The sequence below is a fragment of the Acyrthosiphon pisum genome, chromosome A2 (assembly GCF_005508785.2).
Source record: "Acyrthosiphon pisum isolate AL4f chromosome A2, pea_aphid_22Mar2018_4r6ur, whole genome shotgun sequence".
NCBI lineage: Eukaryota > Metazoa > Arthropoda > Insecta > Hemiptera > Aphididae > Acyrthosiphon > Acyrthosiphon pisum.
The window spans coordinates 107,423,936-107,447,227 of record NC_042495.1 but is presented as its reverse complement, the minus strand read 5'-3'; the positions used below and the strand labels follow the sequence as shown (position 1 = coordinate 107,447,227).

Below are 23,292 nucleotides of genomic sequence, written 5' to 3'. Positions count from 1 at the left end.
GAAACAGAAGAGTGGGATATGCAAGTAACTTGATTTTAAGTTTTAAATTTTAACTCTAAATAACTCTTAAATAACCACAGCTGTATCAGATTTTCTAACTTTTCTACGGATATAAATAGGTATGCCGTATGTCCTTTAAACTCTTGATTAGTTGACTACATTATAAACTAGCTTCAAACAAACTTCCAGGGAACCCATCCAGACTTTCTTTTAAGTGTTTGTTTTTCAGTTCCTACTTATAAATAAATTACTTATTGAACATTACTTATACAGATTGTAATTTTTCAATTGTAAAGATTATTTTCGATTAAATAGAATATTTTAAACCATTTGTCTAATACCTATTATGATTAAATCAATAAACATTGTTAACCGACTGCGTGATGCGCTCACCTATAGAGTATCCTAGGTCAGCCAGTTTACTTATGGTGTAAATAGCGTTCAGCGAATTGCCACCTAGTGCGAAAAAGTTTGCCGTCGGCGAGATGTGTGACCGCAGAGAACTTCCTAGCACACAGGATACAGTCTCGAACAGGTGTTTAGCAGTTTCCATTTGGCTTGCATCAATGTCAGTAAAGTCGATTTTCGATTCCTTTAAATTGTCCGAAACTACACATTCAAAACATCTTGTAAATTAATGAATAGTATATCATAATAATTATAAATATATAGGTATACACTATTATACAGGTCTACAGTGACGTGCCGACGTATTTATTGATTTGTGAATATATGTGTTTGGCAGGTGTCTGGGTGTACAGGCTTCTATCCCCTGCGGCATGATCCCCAAACAAATTTATATTCACACCCAGTTTAGTTTAATATGTTTTTTTAAAAGTATAGGTATGTAATTTTCTCGTCACCCTTTTGAAAGGCTTATAAGACATGAGTCCTACCTACATCGGCAAACGTCAGTACGTCAATGCAGTATATTCGTAATAATTAAACCCAACAGTTGTCTTACACTCTTACCCGATATTTCAGAGTATTGGCGCAATAATGTCTGTCTGTCAATTTTTCCATTCACGAGGTATGGCATCGATTCGAGTGAAACCACCTAAATCAACAACGTGTAAGTATAACAAACAATTACGTTCAAGAATTAAAAGTTCGCGGGTGCATTATAAATCGCGCGCGTCAATCAACTTTTCCACAATGCGTACCTGTGGCACAGCGTATTCCGGCAGTGCGTTTTTTAGTCGATCCTCTACGTCCGTGGCCGTCATTTTAACATTACTATCGAACACGACGAACGCCAACAAAGCCTATAAAGGTACATAATATAGTAAATAATATTATTATCTTCTCATAATAATTTTAGAATTTTAGAACTTTAGAACCTTGAACAATGAACATTATCTTTATATACCTACTGTCGTACATATAATATTATAATACTAAATTAATTCGAGGCAAATAAATTACGAATATTATATATATATTAATATACTTGCTACAGCTCAGAGAACAGATAGTTTTGTTGTAATTTTTTTTATTTTATCTAGATTAATGATTATAAAATAAAATACAATTTTAGATGAAACCTATAGTTTGCTCACAAAGCAAAAATTTAGAAAGTCCTTCAAAACATTTTTGAGACTACAAAAGATATGATTGAAAAATGCATGTAATTTTAATCAATAGTACCTATAGTAAAAAATTGTTGTTTGTAGCTGTGGAAAACGCAAACACACATTTTTATTCTTTAGGTGCCCCAGTATAAATTAGTAATTATAATATTATTAGTGTCTAGCTGATCCCGCGCACTACGTTGCCCGTAAAAAATTATAACTTAAAAAAAATTGTGATTACTCAATTCCTTTTGGGTGCAACTCTGCCTTCCTGGTAGGCAATGCGTGAACATTTTATTTGATGCACGCTTGCTCCTGATCTGCCCGATTAACTAATGGAAACCAAATAATAAATACTTATTTCTACTAATTATTTTTCCTATAAGGGTTATAGTCTAGCAACCAATATAACCAAAAACAACCCATTATAAAAAAAATGTCCACCGAAAATCTCAAAACACCCATTTTAGCACATTCCCGGGTTGAACCTAGGAGGGTGAAAAATATTTTACGACCTATTCTCATAGGTACCTACCAAATATACAAAAAAAATTAATTAAAATCAGTCGAGCCGTTTCAGAGGAGTGCGATCACAAACACCGTGACACGAGATTATTTTATATTAGAGAGATTACCTAGTTTATTAGATATTATTATCTATACATATAAAATCCAAATACCACTTAGTCACTGATCGCTGTAACTGAAAAACTACGCAACGTACGAACTTGAAATTTGTAATAGAGGTTCTTCTCATATTTTCACCGTGCAATGAGAAAGGATTTGCTGAAATTCGCACTTTAAAGAGATGCTCAAACAGGGATATTGAGGTTCACGATGGAAATTGGAAATTTTATTTTTATTTATTAATATAGTTGCCATTGGTTACAGTTTACAGTAGAAATTAGTATTTATTTATTATTGGTTATTCGGGCAGATCAGGTAAAAGCTTGCATCAAATCAAATTATTGAACATTGCCTACCAGCAAGTTACACCCAAAAAAAGTTGAACAACCATAATTTTTTAAGATTTGCTATTTTTTACGGGCAACGAAGTGCACGGGTTCAGCTAGTTGCTAATACATTCAATAATACTACACATGTGCGCATAAACTTGGATACTATGAACATTTTATTAAATGTTTCATTCGTGTAATTCACTTCATTTTACTATTTGTTTTTATTTAAAATTAATTGCATTTATAAATATTTCAGATAAAAATTCCTCAAATTCTTTTAGATGCATCCTGATTTTTATTTAGGTCAAATTAAATTAGAATTTTAGGAGGTAACAATATTCATATAGGCATTGATCAAATATACATACATAAATATTTAATCAATGATATAGGTAATATACCTGTTCTGTTTCGCCAGGTTTGTAGCACAACACGGCCAATTTGTCGATTCCCGCGTCTTGCAGCTGATGAATGGCCGTTTCGACTTCAGTCAAATCGACTCGGTGTCCCCTGACTTTGATTTGTGAATCGGTTCTGCCTTCATACAACAACACGCCATTCACTATTTTCCCGTAATCTCCAGTCTGATACATACGGTCCATGCCCATGCCTAAGTCATGCGGATATAACGTTTTTCTGTTACGACGACGCGTTTGAGCAATAATAGGTAGGTAAATATAATATTATAATATTATATCCTCTATATTATAATAATATAATATGTATAGTTAACGTTTTAAGATTTGTTTAGTTATTTAGGATAGATAGATAGGTACAATTTTTAAAAGTACACGTTATGGTGTTATGTTACCTTGCCCGTGAGGTAGACGGTTTTCTACGAACCGGTGCGGGTCACGGTTATTGACATAGCCGCTGGCTAAGTTCGCTCCTGCCACGTACAACTCACCCAAACAGCCGGGCTCCACTGTCTGGCCTTTATCGTTCAACAGATATAGAGCCGTATTGTCCACTGGAACGCCTTTAATACGACACAATTAATTATAGTTGAAAAAAATATGTTATTACAAATAATTTTAGTGACTATATAGTGAGATGTTGGAATGATATTTGTCCCCCAAAATAACTATTTTTCAATAGGTACATAATATTTTTGAAAGTGATCATTCAGAAAAGCCATGCGTGCAATTGTTACACTTTTAAGACTACAAAACTTTGAATTTACTTTTTTGTGTTGTTTAAAATATTATGATTGCCTATAATATATAGTGTTAAGTATTCATAAGTTAACTGTTAAGTTATATAAGTGATAAGTCTAATATTTTAGATTCTGAGCCGACCGATGAATGTATAATGTATTGATTTTACAATGATGTGTGTTTTTTTTTATTTTTTATTTTTTTTATTTGTGTCTGTCATCACCTTTATTAGGAAAGTAAAAATACATGGATTTTCTTCAACAGCATCTTTTCTGATAGGAAAGTGAATCTAGTTAATACTTTGTGGGGGTCAAAAGTAAACATTTTCCAGTAATTTATAAAACCACAGGGAAAAAAATGCTGGAAAACCGGATAATTTTCCGAAAAATTGAATTCGACAAAACTCTAAAACAAATCACCATAGTTACATGAAATTTTCACTGAATATTCATATTGCCATTTTATATACACCATAATATTTTCATTATATTTTGATTTGTTTTGAGCTGTTTACGGACATTTTCAGTTATCAAATTTTTTAGTTTTTTTTTCTATAAATATCAATACAATTTTATTTGTTGGTCAAAAAGCTTGAAAATTTAATACAAGGCTCCTGATATATTATTCCAATAGAATAGAAATTGAAAAATATTAAAAATACATTGGCAGAATATATTTGTATAAGCATTTAAAGTGCGAATTTTGACAAAATGTATCAAATTTAAAATTTAAAAATAATTTTGTGTTTAAAAATGTATAAAAGGTTTTACTTTTATAGCTAAGGACTGAATATGTAAAACAAGGTTCCACGTAATTAGGTTATTCTGTGACTAAAAAATCTAAAACATACAATAATATTAAATCATTGAATTAAAATATAACATCACCCATTAAAGTCACGCACTTGTAACCTACTGTAAAACAAAAGACATCCACTTACCCGATCTTTTATTAGTTAATTTAATAGGCACGGGCTTAGTAAAATATACATAGAGTAGATAGGCATGAATGTTGGAGGATAAATACGGTGAGACTTGGATCACATCGTTTTTAAGCTCCTATTTAATATAAATGTAATATTTGAATAATGAGTAGTGACTTACCAATAGGAATTTTGTCACCGAAACACAAGTCTTTGAACGACTTGATTGCGTAGTACGACACGTCTGCCATGATTTCCGTACTCCCATAAAAGTTGCACAGCGTGTGACCAGGAAATGTGTCTAGAAACTGTTTGGCTAATGACACTGGTAGAGGTTCTCCACTACACACCCACAACTTCAAACTCGATAGAATTCCCTGTTCGTTGTTCTTAAACGAAAATATGTATGTCTTAATGAATGAAGTTATAGTTTGTAATTATTAGTTTTTTTTTCAGCTTGCTACATGAACGGTAAATTTAATATTATTTTATTTATCTTTTATTGAAAAAAATATTATAGATTGTACATAATTTTTGATAAAATATAGCATCAATGTACATACTTAATGTAAGAAAAAAATGCTATAATAAATATTTAATAATCATTACAATATACGTGGAAGATATTGGATTTACTATTTGTTGAACTGTTGAAATCTTGAAGATAATATTTGGATAGTATAAGTGGTAATTTGCTAAGTAAGTTTCGTGGTTTTCGTAAAAAAAAATTAATAGACGTATATATAGTGACTAGTGACAAATTATAGATAATACTAATATAGGATAAAATATAGTTTTGTGATCTAGGTATTAAAATTATAGTTGAAATATAATCTACTGCAGTTGTAGTACTTACTTGATTTATCATAGAAGATTGTTGTTCGTTGTTGTTGGAAATTCCCATGTATAACAATATGGCATGTAATAGCGATGGGACCAATACTAGACGTTCAACCTAAACACCAAATTGTTTTTATAATTTAAATCTAGGTATTATTTGAATAATTAATTAGGTAATGAAGGAGAGTTGTGTTTAAAAAACTACAAGAATATTAATTACTGTTAAAAAAAAAAATTCCATATTAAGTAAAAATTATGACGGAATTCTGTATAGATAATATTGAAGTACACACGACGGAAAAATGAACCCATTATTATTGAACATTATTTTCCACACAAGAATATTGAACAAAATAATTAATTTCCAAACAGTATTTATTCACGGGGTGCGCCGTATCAATATCCAACAAAAGAATAAAGTGATAAAGTTTATGCCACGCATAGACGCAAATAGAGGGAATTCAGGGACTAATTGCCCCCATATACATTTTCTAAATTTTGTTTAAGCTTATTCAATAGTATTATAGTCGGGCTTCAGCCCCATCCAAATATTAACGCTATTTGCGCCTATGATGCCACGGAAATATTATGTAAAATCAAAAGCTAAAAAGTATATTATATACTTAATCCATACCAAATATTTAAATGCTTTATATTTTAATGACCATGTATTCGATGTCCATGTATTATTATTTATTTATTTACAATAGGTGATCATTTTTATTAATTACTTACTTAATTAAGTAGGCCCTAATTTTTATATTATGTTACATTTATAAGTTGACGTGATCCGAGAAAATGTTGAGGGTGGAACCCTCACCCTTCCCCCACAGGTACAGCTTTGATATCCATATTATAATATACCTTCCTTTCAAATAAAAAAATAAATAAATAAATACCTATCCTTTATAGGTACGTGGCGTTCGTCTTATTATAATTATCAAAACCCATTATGAATCAGTGTTTCATATTAGTATTCGATATTATGTTTGGTAAAATCGAACGTGATTCGTGAATCATGATAATTGTAAATTTTAATCATCAGTAGCGCGTGATTTACGATTTGTTTATGTCTAACTCAATTTCTCATCGGCTATCTATACGTTTACATTTTTCGCTATAATAATATACACAATGTGTTTTACCTTGTTGTCATGAAGTATATTGATCAACCGTTCTGGATCTTTAGTGATGGCCTTGGGTATTACCATCAGGCATCTTGGTGTGTCATGCAACAATGGAGCCCAAATTTCTGCCACAGAATCCACAAATGTCAACGAAGTCTTGAATACGCAAGTATGTTCGGTGTCGCTGTAAGGGAACCGGTTCCATTGCCAGTTCAATCTGTTGAAAATGACGCAATGCGGAAGTCTCACGCCTGCAATATTAATTATTATGCATTTCTTAAATCATTTAATGTAGAGACATATATGCGTATAAAACTAGTTGGGTTGGATTTTTAAACATGATAGGTATAGGTATATATACCGGACAATGCTCTTTAAAACATTGAATTAATTTCAACCATAAATTACGATACCTACCAGATACCATATACCTAACCTTAAGCTGAATATAATTTACACATTGAATTAATTTTAATGTAGGTTTGTGTTTGATATATATGATATACAAGATAATTCACCAAGCATGCTCATCGCTCAGCCATTTTTTTTATTGAATAACCGAATTTTGGAATTTTTAGGTATGATGGTAAAAAAAATCTAAGAATTCTAAAACTCGGAATTTAAAAAAATAAATGCATTACTAAATTATAAAAGGCGGGTAAACATGCTTCAAGAATCACTCTGGACATATACGTTTAATCCACTCCAGTCACAAAATAATTGATTTGATATTAAGAGTAAAAGTAAATAATTTCGATAAAACAATATGATTTTTTTGTTCTTACGGTTACTGAACGTTAAAACATTTACAAGTATTGATATAACTTTAAAGCAATAATATCAAAAGAATAATTTAAATAAACTTAGTATTGAATATATTTTTTTGTATGATACAATCTGTTACATTGATTTTAGAACAATAAGTGAATCGAGAATGGAAAATTGGAGTACTGGAGGCACTTATTTTACGATTAAATTAATGAATATGATACTTTTAAGTCAACGTTGGCTCAGTAGGTACTAAAAAGTAAAAAAATTGCCTATTTCATAATGTTTAAAGGAAAAAATACAACTACTTCTTTTATAATTATTATTAATACAGTATTATATTTAATTTCAAAATTGTATTGGAAAATGTGTACATTGCACTTGAAATTATTTAAATTAATTCAATAATATATGAATAGATACAGTAAAACAGATTTTAACGATCAATAATCATTAATTAATCATTTTAACATTATTAGAAAATCATAATAATCTTGGGCGTGTACTGTTGATAAATCTTGTATAAAGTTTCTAGGTAATCATTATATTATTATTATTATCGTATGGTATATAAGTACAAGCAAGCAAATAAAATTTTTTTATCATTATATTAAATGCACCTAGTTAAATCAAGTTTGGTATAACATGTAAGGTACGTGTATTAAAAATATTAATAAACGATATACCTACCTATCTTATTAAAAAATTACTTCTGTAGGAAATAAAATAAGTAATTATTATTTGTCCAACAAAAATATTATTTTGTTTGGAAACCAGTTTGATTTATTGATATATATTAGTAATATTAATATTCATAACAATTTATATTACTGAGCAGTTAAATATGGATAAGAAAAAAAGAAAAGAAAATTATATTATACACACTATTATAAAACTCAAAATAATGGTTAAAGTATCCTTGAAATTCAGAAATCTTACATGATGAAACGGATAATAATAATTTCAATAGCCGTAGAGAATGTTGGTGTAGAATATTTGAGTGCAATATTATAATTTTATATACCTATACAATACATTTTGTTCTACTGCGATTAGCTTATTAACAAGTACTTAGTTTGCCTATTCAAGACGCCGTCCGATAAATTATGTTGACAAAATACCTATAAGGCTATTTCAGAAAATGTATTAAAATCATTCTACATTATAATATTAATGTTAAGTTAATAAATTGATATTTATAATTGATAAGCATTTATAGTTAATATACATTGTTTTAAATAAATTATAATTTTAATCAATATAAATTTTAATTTCTTTTTACAAGATTTACGACCTTGATGAATGTAAATAAATAAATAAATAAATATCTACTTGTATTTAACATAATTTAATATATGTATTGTTTATTGGCCTTAGTATTCAAAAAAATGAAATGTTTATGTTATATGTTATAATAATGATTGTATTAAATACCTACTAACCCATTCAAAATTGATAACTATCCACATCATAATATCCAACTATGTTATTATAACAAGTATTATATATTTTTCTTTATAAATTATATCATGCTAAAATTAATAAGCATAGACTGTATTAGTAATGTAATAGTATGATTTATAATGAATGCGAGTAATATATTTTTATTTTTTTTGAAAAAGTGGATACACCCAACTTCCTTTGGGCAATAATGGTCAGACAACTGGTTTACATTTTGTAATATTTACGAGTAAAATGTATATGTATTTTTTTTTAATATCGTAAGTGTGTAAAGACCAACGAGTCTTTTTAGACTACCGAAGAATTAAAAAATGAATTGTACTGATAGATTTTTTTAAAAATAACACATTAAACATTTTGTAAGTTGATGACCTTGTAGTGTCGAAATTCGTTTGGAAGGCGGCCCTTAACCTATTGGAAGTCATACTACCTTTAGGCGTTCCTGTGCTGCCGCTTGTGTAAATTATTGTTGCTGGTCTTCTACCATCAACGTAACCCACTAGTGTTTCACGGTCCTCTAGGTTGGATGCGGAAAGCGCAACAGATTGGCTCTTCAATTGTTTAAGGCTGCATACGATGTCCGACTTGTTGTCATAAACTTCGACTATGTAATAAAATATAGTTAAAAAACAAGTTAATATACTAATAGAATATGAGTGAGAAACTAATGTCGGAAATCCATGACCAAGGTGATGTCTTTAATAAATGTGTAATATTTAAGTATAAGATAAAAATAAAAACAAATATTTTCTGCTAACATAGTTCATCAAAACGATAATATACTGATGTAAATAAAACAGTAAACACAAATATAAACAATAACACATGAGGTACGACGATTTAATTTATTTGATGAGCATACAATATATTGTGATAAGTGAAAATCAATAATAAAAATTGATTTACAAATAAATTTTAAATTCAATTCTATACTCTTCGAATGGTTCATTATACATGTGTGTAATGTTCACGTAAATAATCCATGTGTATTATTTGTGTATTAATTACCTTCGGGTGTGCAGGTAATCACTAAACATGGCTTGGCCTCGTTGATTACGTGTTGAATCCGGTGTTGCGGCGCTGATACGTCCAATGGCAAATACGCTGCACCGGCTTTCCAAATGGCCAACAGAGTGGCAATTAGTCCGTCACCCGGAGGAAGCTGAACGGCTACTACGAAGTCGCCGTCGTCGTTTTTGGAGCCAGCACGTGCGATTATTCCTCTAGCCAACTGATTAGATATGGCATTCAGTTCCGTGAAGTTGAGGCGAACAGACGGTTGTCCAAGTTCTGAAGACAAAAGCTCATAAGGTTAAGACGTACCACACGATAACGCGTTTTAGTTGCAATATTAAAATAATAATAACGAAAATGTAGAATGAGTATAATAATATGTGTAGCTATGGTGAAGTCATAGGCGTAGCGTGATGAAATTATTTTGGGACGGGGGTTAAGTTCTATAGCCTATAGTACTACATTATAATATTATCATGTTTCGGGTACATAACATAATATATTCAAAATATGTTTACCCCCCTTCCCACCATCCTACGCCTGTGGACTGAAGTATTATAACTATTTACGATTTCAATACAAAAATATATTATCTTCGATCGCGTTGAATAACCAATAAAAATTCTGACCAGAATCGGCATAATAAATACATAATTACATACCTACATATACATCATTATTTTTTAAACGCAACACCCATATATATACATATTATTATTTATTATGCTTAATGCTTATATATTTTCTGGGGCGGTGATAACCCCTTAAATTGTATGATAAGCTATCCCGATGGTAACTCTCGTGGGTCGATATAATATTTACCTGAATAGAAGAAAATAATTTCTACTATTTTAAATGTTATTGATATTTATGGAAAAAAAACTAATGAACATTTATTATGATGTATATTATGTTAATATAAACTTAGAGAAAATTTCACGTATCTACGGTAGTTTTTTAGATACAACAAATCGTAGTTTTAAAAAATTGGTTTCGTGTAAAAATTATCATTTTTTTATCATTTATTTTTTGTTTTTCCCGACGCTTTCTTAAACTACCAGAAATTTTCAATTCTGACCTCCCAAATGAACCATCTACATTCACTTTTCTATCAAACATTTTTACTACCACAAATATTGATGATAGAAAAAAAACACACATCATTGTGACATTATAAATACTAAATAGGTACAATACCTACATTCATTCGCTATGAACTATAATCAGAATCTAAAATGATCATCTGAATCAGAATCTCATATTATTATAAACATTACATTTTAACGAATAAACGAAGTTATTACAGAATCGGTTAAGTTTACATGATATTATGTACCCTTCAGATAGCCAGATAGGTAGTGCTTAAGTAGTCCCGTAGATAGTACTGAAGTAGACCTGGGAGAGTTTACATATCCGTCAGGTATAGTAGAGTATCACCTATTAGAGTTGCGTTTTATGAATTTAATCAACATTTACCTGAGTAGAGCGTATATATCATCTGGGCGATGAATTAAGCAATCATTTGGGTGAATTCAGTGGCGAATGCTGACTCCGATGTATGGACATGCTCATTTATCATAACGCATTATAGTTCTATTTAATTTATATATAAGACTTTAATTCAATTAATATTTATTATATTACTTTAATTTTAATTATATTACAAAATGCATTGACGAAACGCAACTGACTGAGCATGCCTTGGGAGGTTTGTACCGCGGTTAAAGGTCTCGAAATAACCGGTATTTCACAGCGATAATAATCGTCGTATAGCTTGCGTATACAGCTATATCGCCTGTTCTGTCAGTAAATGTTACGATACAGATAAGTATACCAGAAATAGATGACATTTTTGTCATACGTTATGATTTTTTTAAATATGTAATATTATATTATTGATGACAAAATAATTTTTGTATTTTTATTAATTACGTTTTTATTGTTAAGCGTGCGGCGCATGCTGAGCATGCTTGGAGAATTCGCCACTGGGTGAATTTATATTTGTGTTTGTTGTATAAGTACATTAGCATGTTTTGAGCATAGTAATTAAGTATACAATATACATAATAGTATATACGCATTATAATATGTAAGTATCTACTCATGCATGTTATAATATAGAAATAACAACTTTTATAATATTTACAACCTACATAGATTGTTTCGGCCGATAGGCGATAATTATTTTAAAGTGCTCAAAACTAAGTCTCTAAAAACGGAGAGAAAAATGTATTGGACATATCATATTAGGTGTCCATGTGCATTTTTCCTGAATGATGTACAGAGTGTAACAGAAAGAACTGACTAATGCAATAACTTTTGTTATAATCAATATTTACAATTTTTTTTAATTTTTATATTGTATTAAAATTTCAAAATTCCCATTTTGAAAATCCGATTATAAGAACAATTTTTATGGTAAAAATATGTATCTAAGTCAAGTACTTAATTAAGAATTTTTTAAAATACCTATCAATATTTTTTGAGTAAAGTAATTTAGAACGTCATAACTTAATACCAAGGAATGTAATTTAATTTAAAACGTAATAACTTTTTTCAAAATATTATTTTTGGAGTTTCCTGACATGAGTATTGAGTATATTTCTTAAATTATTTATTATCCTTATAATTTTCACAATTTTTGTCTTACGTTTAAATAGCATACATTTTATTTTTTTGTCAGATCTTTCTGTTACACTCTGCATATATTATATTATATAAGCTCGCTCAAACGATGTATTGTATTTAGGTATTAGGCGCCCATGTAAATTTTGCCCAAACTATATTTATAAATTCGCCCAAACGATACGAAATTTAGGTTATTGGCCCAAATAAAAGCCGCCCCTAGTCCCTAGAGTTGACCCAGTAGAGTTTATCATCGGGATAGTTTACATGTCATTAAAATTGAAAGAGTTTACAATCATTTTCTGAGTTTTTTCCTTTATTGTTTTCCAAAAATCACAGGGAAATTTTAAATGTTGCCTCTTCAATCCTTCGAAACACGATTTCTGGTCAAATTCCAGTATACAGAACTTAGTCGTGACTTGTGAGTGCTAGTTGCCTATGTTTTATAGAAAAATATTAAAATACATTTCCATGTACATACCTCCGTGCATTAAGGCCATGTGTTCTGGATAAGCGCTTTCGTTCCGTTCGAACAATCTATGCAGTTGGATGTCATTGTTTATCGGAACAGATGGTCCTTGGAGGATAGAAGACGTTGCCGGGTAAACGCCCATGTCTGCTTGTGCTGAAATAACCGGTAAAACAATCCGTTAATAGTTTGTTTAATACACGAAATATGTTAATCAACCATACACGACGCACCTATATGATTTATTGATCAATGAGGTGCTTGTAGTAAGTTAGTCAAATTGGAAGTTAATATATTAAGTTAAGGATGTATTGTACATATATACTTCAAGACGGTACGGCGAGTACATTAGGCGTGTGTTTATCCACTAAGAACTGTCGGAATTTGAGTCCCGAGTTCAAAACGAACGAGTAGGTATATTTGACCGATCGACCACGCGGCTTGTAGTAGAAGAAGAGGGGTCGTTTACATGGTCAGAGGATTATTCAACTAACATAAAGTGTTTTTGTGTTTGAATGCGTTTTTGTGTCATGGCTTTTTATCTCACACAGATATATTTTTATTATTTTACATTCACTGAGTAGCTACTGACATTATACATTATATTGTTATTTTTTACTGACAATAATTAGTCTTCATTGCAGCATCTATAAATATTATAATGCACTCGAAAAAAGTACAGTTAATATGATAACATATTGTGTTTATTGTGTTTCGTAATAAATAATTACATGAACATCGCAGATAATAATAATATATCGACGGGAGAATATTACTGTGCAATCGTATAATATTGAACATTGTTTGTTACATCCCGGCAGGAGATTTAAAGCAAAAAGTTGTTGGCGCGAAGATAACTTTTTTGTATTATACGCACGTAAATCACATTGCAGACGAGCGTCGCGGGTGCTATACTGCTATTCAAGTTTCTCATGTACAGGTACTATATTAATGATCGTCTTCAAACATACAATAATAGAATCTTACACAAAGCGATGTGGTTCGTCATTCAAAAATCCTATATCGCGATCGCTTAAATCAAAAGATCGTTAACGTGACGGTGCGAAAATTTGAGACGACAGAGATTCAATAATAATGGCAAACGTCCTTCGCCAAAAATTAAACGCGACGCGCGAGTGCAGAGTATTAGATAAATATAATATTATTATTACAATGGATGTACAAGCTGGTTCTTGTGCTGCGTCTTGGCCGGCGTGATATAAATTTTAAGAATAATATGACATATAGTCATTAATCATAATAATATTTGTATCCGTATACAACGTAAGTGTTTGAGTGAATCATCGGTGCACATATACACTTCCGTGGGACTCATACGTATATTATATTATCGTCTACGGCCGAACGCACTAATAATTCACTTGGAGTAGGCGTTATTGCACCGTGATGGGTGTGATACTGTGATATATAGCATGTGACTTCCGTGGGGACGAAAAGTATACAACGATTAAAATTGCACGTACATAATTCGTATACAAAACGTGAAGCAGTGAACCCAAGGCTGTATTTAGAATTTTAGCTTCTCAGTGGGCACACGAATATGCCATCTTTAAGTATACGTAATTACAAGAGTGAAGAGATCCTTCAAAATTTCTCAAGACAAATTTTAATATTTTATTCGTGTAATAAATTAATTAATCAGAGCCATTTAATAATTAAAAATCTTTTTTGAAAATAAATATTTTACCTCCCTCGGAATATGCCGCCGATGAGCGTGCGACGCCCATTCATATGCCTTTTTAATTACGTCATTAAAATAATACGGAGAACTTATCGTTACTGTCTTATTAGCATTTTTGAGACCGATTTTCGCATCGTTTGCCTCGGGTGAAAGCCTTTTTTTTCGCTGGAACGTCCTTCCGCTTCTAATGGAAACTCTATACTAGTGTGCGGTCGTGCGCGTGGCACACATTCAAAAATCGCCGAGCCGCGTAGCAGTTATTATGAAATAGGTAAATGACCTTGAACTGTGGAAACCGTCTCACGTTTTGGTACACCACTAATACACACACACACACACATGTATATTTATATATAATGTGTATGATGGCATTTCACATAATATTATTATTCTCTTCGATTCCGAAAAAATCAACAAAAGTAAAAAATACATAATTTATATTAATATGGTATGCATTCGTAAAATATCGAGAACGGTCCACCAAACGAGCACAAGGTAATTTGATCTTGGGTAGCTCAACCCTAAGGGGTGGGTGCGAACTCGATGTCCAACGGTGTACGCCAATTATAATATGTATATATGTATGTACGTATATTACTTTATATGATGTGTATAATTGTAGACCGCCGTGCAAATAATTACTATTTACTGCATGCGAATGAAATAGTGTAAATCATGTGATGTGTCACATAAAAATCTAAATCTCTGATTTCTATCAAGTGAAATAGCGCTGTATAATGTAAACGTTAAAACCCCTAAACGCCCAAAATGCGATTAATCGGACGTAATGGTACCAAAGCTACCTATATGTGTATTGATATTTAGGTATTTAAATAAAAACAATTCCAAAAATTAAACTACCATTTCAGGTACAGGTACATCACGATACATACGAATATTACACTGTCAACATCGTTGATAATAATAAGTGTTGAAGAAAAAAAAATTCAAAGTATGCAAAACCCATCGCCCCGTTTGAACTAGATATATATATTATCTTGAGTTTATCGCGGCCTAAATAGGCTATAATCAATAATATTACCAAAATTATTATTTTTTGATCACCTAAAAACGATATTTTGAATATAATACTCAAAAATGTACTCGGGCGTTTTGTCAGACAGTTAAGAAAAAGTCTGGGTTTTTTTCAAACCCGACTGTTCTCAGACTTTTTTCACCGAGATTCATTCCAAACTCACTCGCGAATCCATCAATTGAAAATGTTCGCTCACACACAAATACACATTTAATATACATAATACATATTATTATTATGTTTACATTTGCAATTGAAAATACTATGTGTGTTATTATATAATAAATCGATATCCAGATATTATCACTAACGCGATAATAAAAAGGTGGGTAATGTATAATGGGTCACTGTTTAATGGATAGTATTAAATTTGAATTCAATGATATAATATCACTGTATAAGAAAAACGGTTCTGAGCGGAGACGGTATGTCAGTCTAGGTATAAGACATATTATATACTTATATTTATGGTATTAAAAAAAAATTGACCTATAATATACACATTACACAGGAATATCACAATATCCATTAGGTAGGTACTTATAACGCGTTATACATCAACAACAAACCGTGATACTATCAATATTATACAATCACAACAAAATAACTAAAATAGTTATTCTAGGTTTTTTAACATGTAATTTCGTCCAAATTCGAACTTAAAATGACTATAAAAATAAACTGTGCTTATGTATTTCTTAGAATTTTTGGTAACAGAGTTAAATATTTACGTGGAATCTTGTTTTAAATTTTCAATCCTTGGATATAAAAGTTGAACATTTTATAATTTTTTAACTACAAAATAATTATTCAATTTTAAATTTAATAAATGTTGTCAAAATTTCAATTTCAAATGGTTATAAAAAAAAATTGTGCCTATGTATTTTTAATATTTTTCAACTGCTATTGTAACAATATATCAGGAGCCTTGTATGACATTCTTACACTTTTTGGCCCAATAGATAAAACTTTATTGATATTTATAGAAAAAAAAACTAAAAAAATTGAAAACTGACCATGTCTGTACACAGCTCAAAAAGAGTCAAATTATTTTCAAAATGTTATCGTATATAGAAAATGCTAATATAAACATTCAGTGAAATTTTCAAATATCTACAGTCATTCGTTTTTTAATTACAATAAAATAAGAATTTTGTCACAAGAGAAATCGAGCGAATATCAAATGTTGTAAAAATTTGAATTTCAAACGCTCATAAAAATTTAATTTGAGTTTCTTATAGACATTTTTTTTTTGGTAAAGATAGATTATCCTATAAAGAATCTTGTATTACATTTTAAAATATTAATTCTAAAAATAAAAATGTTTACGAATTATAAACTCAAAATAATTAGGTAATTTTCGTGATTTTTACATATTTTGTCAATTTTTGAACTTTAAATGCTATTTAAAAAAAACTGTGACTAAGGATTTTTAATATTTTTCAAATGTCATTGTAACAATATAGTAGGAGCCTTGTATAAAATTTTCAAGTATTTTTACTCAACAAATAAAGTCTTATTGACATTCATAGAAATAAAAACTAATTAAATTGGAAACTGAAATTGTCCGTAAACAGCTCTAAAGAAATCAAAATATTTTGAAAATTTTATGATGTATAGAAAATGGAAATATAAACAACCAGTGAAAATTTCATGTATAATACAGTCGTTCGTTTTAAAGTTACACCAAAAACCAAAATCAATTTTTCGAAACAGATTTGCGTAAAATTCCCGTTTTTCCTTATTTTTCTTTTGTTTTTCACGGCGCTTTTAAAAACTATTGGAAAAATTTTACTTTTGACCCCCCCCAAAGTACCAACTAGATTCACTTTCCTATCAGAAAAGGTACTGTTGAAGAAAATCCAAGCACTTTTACTGTCCTAAAAGGTGATGACAGACACAAAAAAAAAATAAAAAAAAAAAAAAAAAAAAAAAACACATCATTGTAAAATTAATACATTCATCGTTCCACTCAGAATCTAAAAAATAGTAGCCTTAATAAAATAATAAAATCAATATAATTAATAATTAATAACAATAATATCGTAAATTACGCGTACGGCGTGTGTATGTCGACGGCATCTGCGTGAGCGCACGCCGTGTGGTCGTGCAATGCGATTATGGATCAAATGACTATAATTATATAGCAAGATACTAGATAGTCAGTGGCATGGTGAACTTCATTATCTTATGAGACACAATAATTTATATTAGTAATAATTACTAATATAAATTATTGAGCCTCATATATATAAATATATGTATTTATAATTATTAGGTATAAATACTTATATATAAATAATAACGTATTTACGTAATGGTAACTGAGAATGATTGACTTAGTGTGTACTTAATAAATTATTTACTATACATATTATGTGAAATACCCCTAATCTCCAGGAAACCCACCACCCTTTAAGCTGAGGCACATGCCTCAAATAAAGTCCTTTATCGCGCCACTAAAGATAGTAGTATATTACTATATAATATTATTGTATAGTAAGATAGTAGTATACTAAGTATAATATAAACACATATCATATCAAATCATTATATATTATTATGTACTTATTGTAGCCTATAAGGTACCTACGACTCGTGTCGTAGTCGTCGTCACCCAACTTTTTCTGTCACCGTGGCCATCGTTATATATAGGTATGCGATTTGGTAATTTGCGCGAAACAATATAATAATAATAATAATAATAATAATAATAATTTGATCACAACCGTCATCTCAATGCCAACCACTCGGGCCACTCGGCAGCACGTTGACACCGCGCGCCGTCCCATTAGAAATAATATAACTGCTAAGGCCGCCTGGCGTGTCGCGTCGCGTGTGTGACCCAGTATGGTAGTTTAGCTAGGTGCCTGCCTAGCTGCAGGTATATTACAGAGGTAAACATTATTGAAATACGCCTAATTACGCAAACCGTACGAATGTATATAATATTATGATCGTCCGTAATGACCAATGGTGCAGACCCGCTGGAGATCTGTGCAAATTCAGCGGTTCGAGTCGCGCACTATAATATTAAGATCGCGTCAGCGCACCGTTTGTTTTCTCTCTCTGACGACCCACGCCCGACATAGCCGATTCGTATGACGTATTCGGCATGACCGACCTTGTGCTGCAGTTGGCTCTGGTGTTGGAGTCAATTGACCTGTTATAAGACTTAAAAGTCAAGAACGTTATCGATTTGCGTTCTCGAGTTGCATTTAATACGGCGAAAATTCAACTAAAAAGGGGGATTTGAGCGTTTTTAAATCGTAGCATTTCACGTACCTGCGCATATACTATGACCTGCATAGAAATCGAAATATACATTAACGCGTTGAATTATGTACTCTTAATAGGTATACATGTGTTATGGCATTATGACAACGATAACGCGGTGCTTGCGTGTATCGAACGCACGCGTGTAATTATAATATTATGGTAGCTACTTACGCGTGGTCCGCGGCGGTCTGTCGGAACAGCGAATTTCAATATAACATCGTGAAATTGCCGGCTTGGGGTAATGACGGTGAAAGCAATAATAATATTGTTATTATAATGTCGCGTCGTACGCGATGTCACCGCATTATGAAAGACGAATTAAAACGCGATTTAAGATCATTAATCGTCGCGGCCTACAATACTATCGTCGTTAGCCTCTATACTCTATTAACGATGTGCCTAAAGCGTGTTCAAATATAATGATAAATATTACTTATATTATAATATGATGATTGCAGATAACCGTTTATGATTTCATGACGAATATGTTAGTACGTACGTCACAACCGCAATAGTATATTATATTATAACCTACCGCACATTAGATATATAATATTATTATGCTTTAAACACGCTCATACATAATATCAAAGGATGATATTATTATTATTATTATTATTGGTAATAATTAATTATATCGGCCTGCCGGCGGAAGACGAAAACGGTCAATCTCGCGCGCGATAGATAGCCTTCGGCGGGCCCAGCCACCGCATAAATCACCGGTCCTACAACAATATACCGATATTGATTTTAATTAAATAACGAAGACCGCTGTGGCGGCGGTAGGCACTTTCCAAGTCCTTGTACCACGCGGAGTAGTGGACTCGTCAAACCACAAAAAAAAAATTTATCGCTTACCAGATATACACGAGTAGGTACGCGCGTGTGGATCATCGCATCTGTTCGTGCACGCTCCGACGGCTTGAAGCCATACGAACTTAAAATATAATATGTAAATCAAAAAACGCGGCGCGTATCGTGCGTGCGGCTGTGAAACGGGCCTAATTGTATATAATTATAGGACGCTGTGCGGAGAACAAAAGTCGTTCGAACGATAATTAGCTCATTGTCATTAATTATATGGGTAACGATTTTTTGGCATTCTGTTGGAGTCGATAATACAACGATTAATAAATAATAATATTTAGAATCGATAGTTATAATATCTATATATAGATATCAGGTAAATATTTTAATTATATCGCGCAAATAAACTATTTTACGACGCCTTATTACTCTTATTTCTTTCGTAACGTTTTCACCAGAACGGCAGAATGTTAAGCACATCACACGCTCAAAAAGCCCGATTTGCACAGACTAAAACATGAATTGTGTAGAGACTTTCAGCTAATTGTACCAATGAAAGTTATCAAATTTACCTACCTATAGGTACTGACTATACTTATTGTTATATCATCAAACAGATTCAAAATTGTGTTTGTGAAAAAAAACATTCTGTTTCGCTTTTGTTCAACGTTTATTATAGGATATGACTGCGGGCACCAGTAATAATAATTGTTTATATTTACAGGGTTTTCCTCATATGCATTGCATATTATACGTACATTCGATATTATAATTTACATAATATTATCAGATTGAGCTTTTAGTAAAGTTATTGGACATCGTAAAAGTTGAAAGTATTTATGGTGATATTATTATGATTACGTGCATGAACTCATATATTATGTTTGCAATTTACAATTGCAACTAGTAATTAGTGTTAAAAACTTTAATATTTCGTAGTGCGTAGGAGCGTAAATGGTAAATATTCTACAATCCATCAAAATATTATGTATCTCGTATCTATATAAATATATAATTCTTGTTAAAAAGGTATTATGATACATAATATATATATATAACAAATCTAATGAATCAATTTCATGCTATGTGTAGTTAGATTGTCGTAAAAAACGTGCCGATTAACATATAATTACACTTAATAGGTACCTAGTTGATATTATAATAACTTAAGTACTTAACTGTTGACTACAATTACATATCATAATGTCACAAGAGTATAATTTATATTATGATTTATACGATTGGTAATTATTAAATAAATACTTATATTATTATTGTTTGTGTTAAAAAATTAGTGTGTTATTGGGACAACATTTTTCGGGTTTGAAAAGGATGATGACCTGTATCATGGTTACACTGTTGTAAGTAAGTAAGTTGTATCATTATAACTTTATGACAGCTGGCCATGATATTTGAAAAATAATACGGTTCTATAATAGTAATCTATATTTGTTTATTATAGGTATAATACTTTCATCCCCTCACTTAATATTGTTATAACTGTGTAAATATTTTCGATTTTATAACGGTAACATATTATTTTTATTTATTTTTGATTACCTTTTTAATATTTGTTATTGGATCGCTAAAGGGAAAATTTATCAAAAATAAATAAAATCTGGTGACCCTCCCAATTATCCAGGGTTAAACGTTTAAATTATTACGGTTTATCAGCCACTAAAGTGTAAGGAGTCCAAAATTTGTGTTGTAGGTGTATAAGGATTTTTCAAAAAATCTATAGCTTTCAGAATATTAAAATTTTTTTATTTTACATTGGTATTTTGAAGTTAGATTGGTTTAAAAGTAAATCGTTTACGAGAGGTAATCTATAACATAAATCATAATATATATGGAATAAAGATGCAGTAAATAAATAAGGGGTTGAAAAATTCAGGGACAGGGGCAAATTATATACAATATAAGAGGCAGTGAATATAGCGCGTAGTAGGACATAAGTACCATAACATGTGCCATAGTATACGTATTACAATGGAAAATAATATGTTTTTTCCATAACATGGTTTAAGACTATTTATGATAATAATTGTTTTGTGGATCAATCGGTGCAATGTAAACACTTACTGTTTTCAAGTGAGCGCTGCAGTCGGTTTCGGGAAGACTGGTTTCACAATGCAATTATAACAAATGTTGAAAAAAAATCGTAGGTACTGGTAAAATCACGAATAAATCGATGTATATACTATAATATCTTATGTACGTGCACGACGCACGTATAAATATGTTTATTGTAAATGTACGTGTGAATTAGATAAAAAACAACCCGGAACGATTTCAGCACCCGCGCCGACGTTAAATGTACCAATGGACGTACGATTGTTTTTCAATGACCTTTTTATACGGTCCCCACTCTAGTGATCTATGTATTTTTATTTACCCGGCGAGCTCTCCAGCTATCGCCGGAGATTCTCTCCATCTCTCCGTCGTCGTGTCAACATCGCAACGTATCATTAACAATTATAGCGGCTGTTGTTTCTGATGGTCCCCCGTCGTCCGGGGTTTTTGCATCAAACACCCGCTTTATTTGCTCCATCTTAAATGCGTATATATATATTATCATCATTACTATACAATGCGACCCGCAATAATAATAATATCATGATCTTTTATTGTACTTTTATTGTTTTTAATTATCATCATTATTGCCTATAATTGGTATATAGGTATTAGGTATACAAGGTCGACGGCGCGCGGTGGTATTGTAATGGTATGGGTAATAAACGAGTTTCTTTTGGTCACCGCGATTTCGTATTGCAATTTGCAGTTAGGATGCCACGGTTGTTGAAGTATTACCACAGTAGATAGGTGGTACCCTATTAGTAACGTCGTCGACTTTATTTGTACGGGTTGGTTAGCTGTAACTAATATTAATACAACTCTACTACAAATATGTAATTAAAATAGACCCGGCGATCAGATTTATAAGTATTTATTGCGTATACTATGTTTAATGGGGCGGTAATGCGACATTTGCAGGCATTTTTCACCCTCGCACTAGGTACTGAAATCGCTGGCTTCCGGGCTGTGGATAATCTGCAGGTAGAATATATATACTGTACATAAATCATATTATAATTTATTACACACGTGTGTATGATGTAATACGCCTAAAACGTTCGCGAATCTATCGAAGAAAAAACCCTGTTCACATGATCCAATTACTCTTCCAATAACCGTCGACCGTGAAAGTATAAAAAAAAAAAGTGCATAATAATATTATTATGACGATTAATAATACTAAAGTATACATTTAAAAATCCATTACGAATGAATTGCCGAACAACGATATTAGATAACGCGTGTACCTATATATTATTATATGATAATTTAATGCGCGGTCTCTTAACTATTAATTATTATTTTGAACTAGAGAAATAATTGTATGCATTTTTACATTGTACTATTGTAGGCACCTATGTATTATATGCATGTCATAATATATTTATTTATAAATATTATTTTATACACTTACCTGATTTACCGTCTACCGTGATCGCGGTACATTCTCGTGCCTCCTCGCGTCAAATTTACAAAATC

The 23,292-nt window shown here is 31.1% G+C and overlaps 1 protein-coding gene across 4 annotated transcripts in view; it reads right to left on the bottom strand.

Moving 5' to 3' along the window:
• LOC100167028 (bacitracin synthase 3) overlaps positions 1-23,292 on the bottom strand; it is a 24,961-nt gene extending 1,669 nt beyond the window's left edge. Inside the window, exons 1-12 of one of the 4 annotated variants that reach the window (XM_029489417.1) lie at positions 23,228-23,292; positions 12,926-13,069; positions 9,814-10,095; positions 9,236-9,409; positions 6,595-6,827; positions 5,466-5,564; positions 4,791-4,998; positions 3,342-3,509; positions 2,932-3,140; positions 1,164-1,265; positions 973-1,057; positions 394-609 (exon numbers count right to left, since the gene is read on the bottom strand). In XM_029489417.1, the coding sequence (XP_029345277.1) occupies positions 394-609; positions 973-1,057; positions 1,164-1,265; positions 2,932-3,140; positions 3,342-3,509; positions 4,791-4,998; positions 5,466-5,564; positions 6,595-6,827; positions 9,236-9,409; positions 9,814-10,095; positions 12,926-13,058 (1,909 nt within the window). In that variant the 5' untranslated portion in view covers positions 13,059-13,069; positions 23,228-23,292. Of the gene's footprint in view, positions 1-393; positions 610-972; positions 1,058-1,163; positions 1,266-2,931; positions 3,141-3,341; positions 3,510-4,790; positions 4,999-5,465; positions 5,565-6,594; positions 6,828-9,235; positions 9,410-9,813; positions 10,096-12,925; positions 13,070-13,146; positions 13,456-14,621; positions 14,866-21,819; positions 22,103-23,227 lie in introns of those variants that run through there. The other 3 variants (XM_001949287.4, XM_016801266.2, XM_008180944.3) reach the window with 3 other exon arrangements.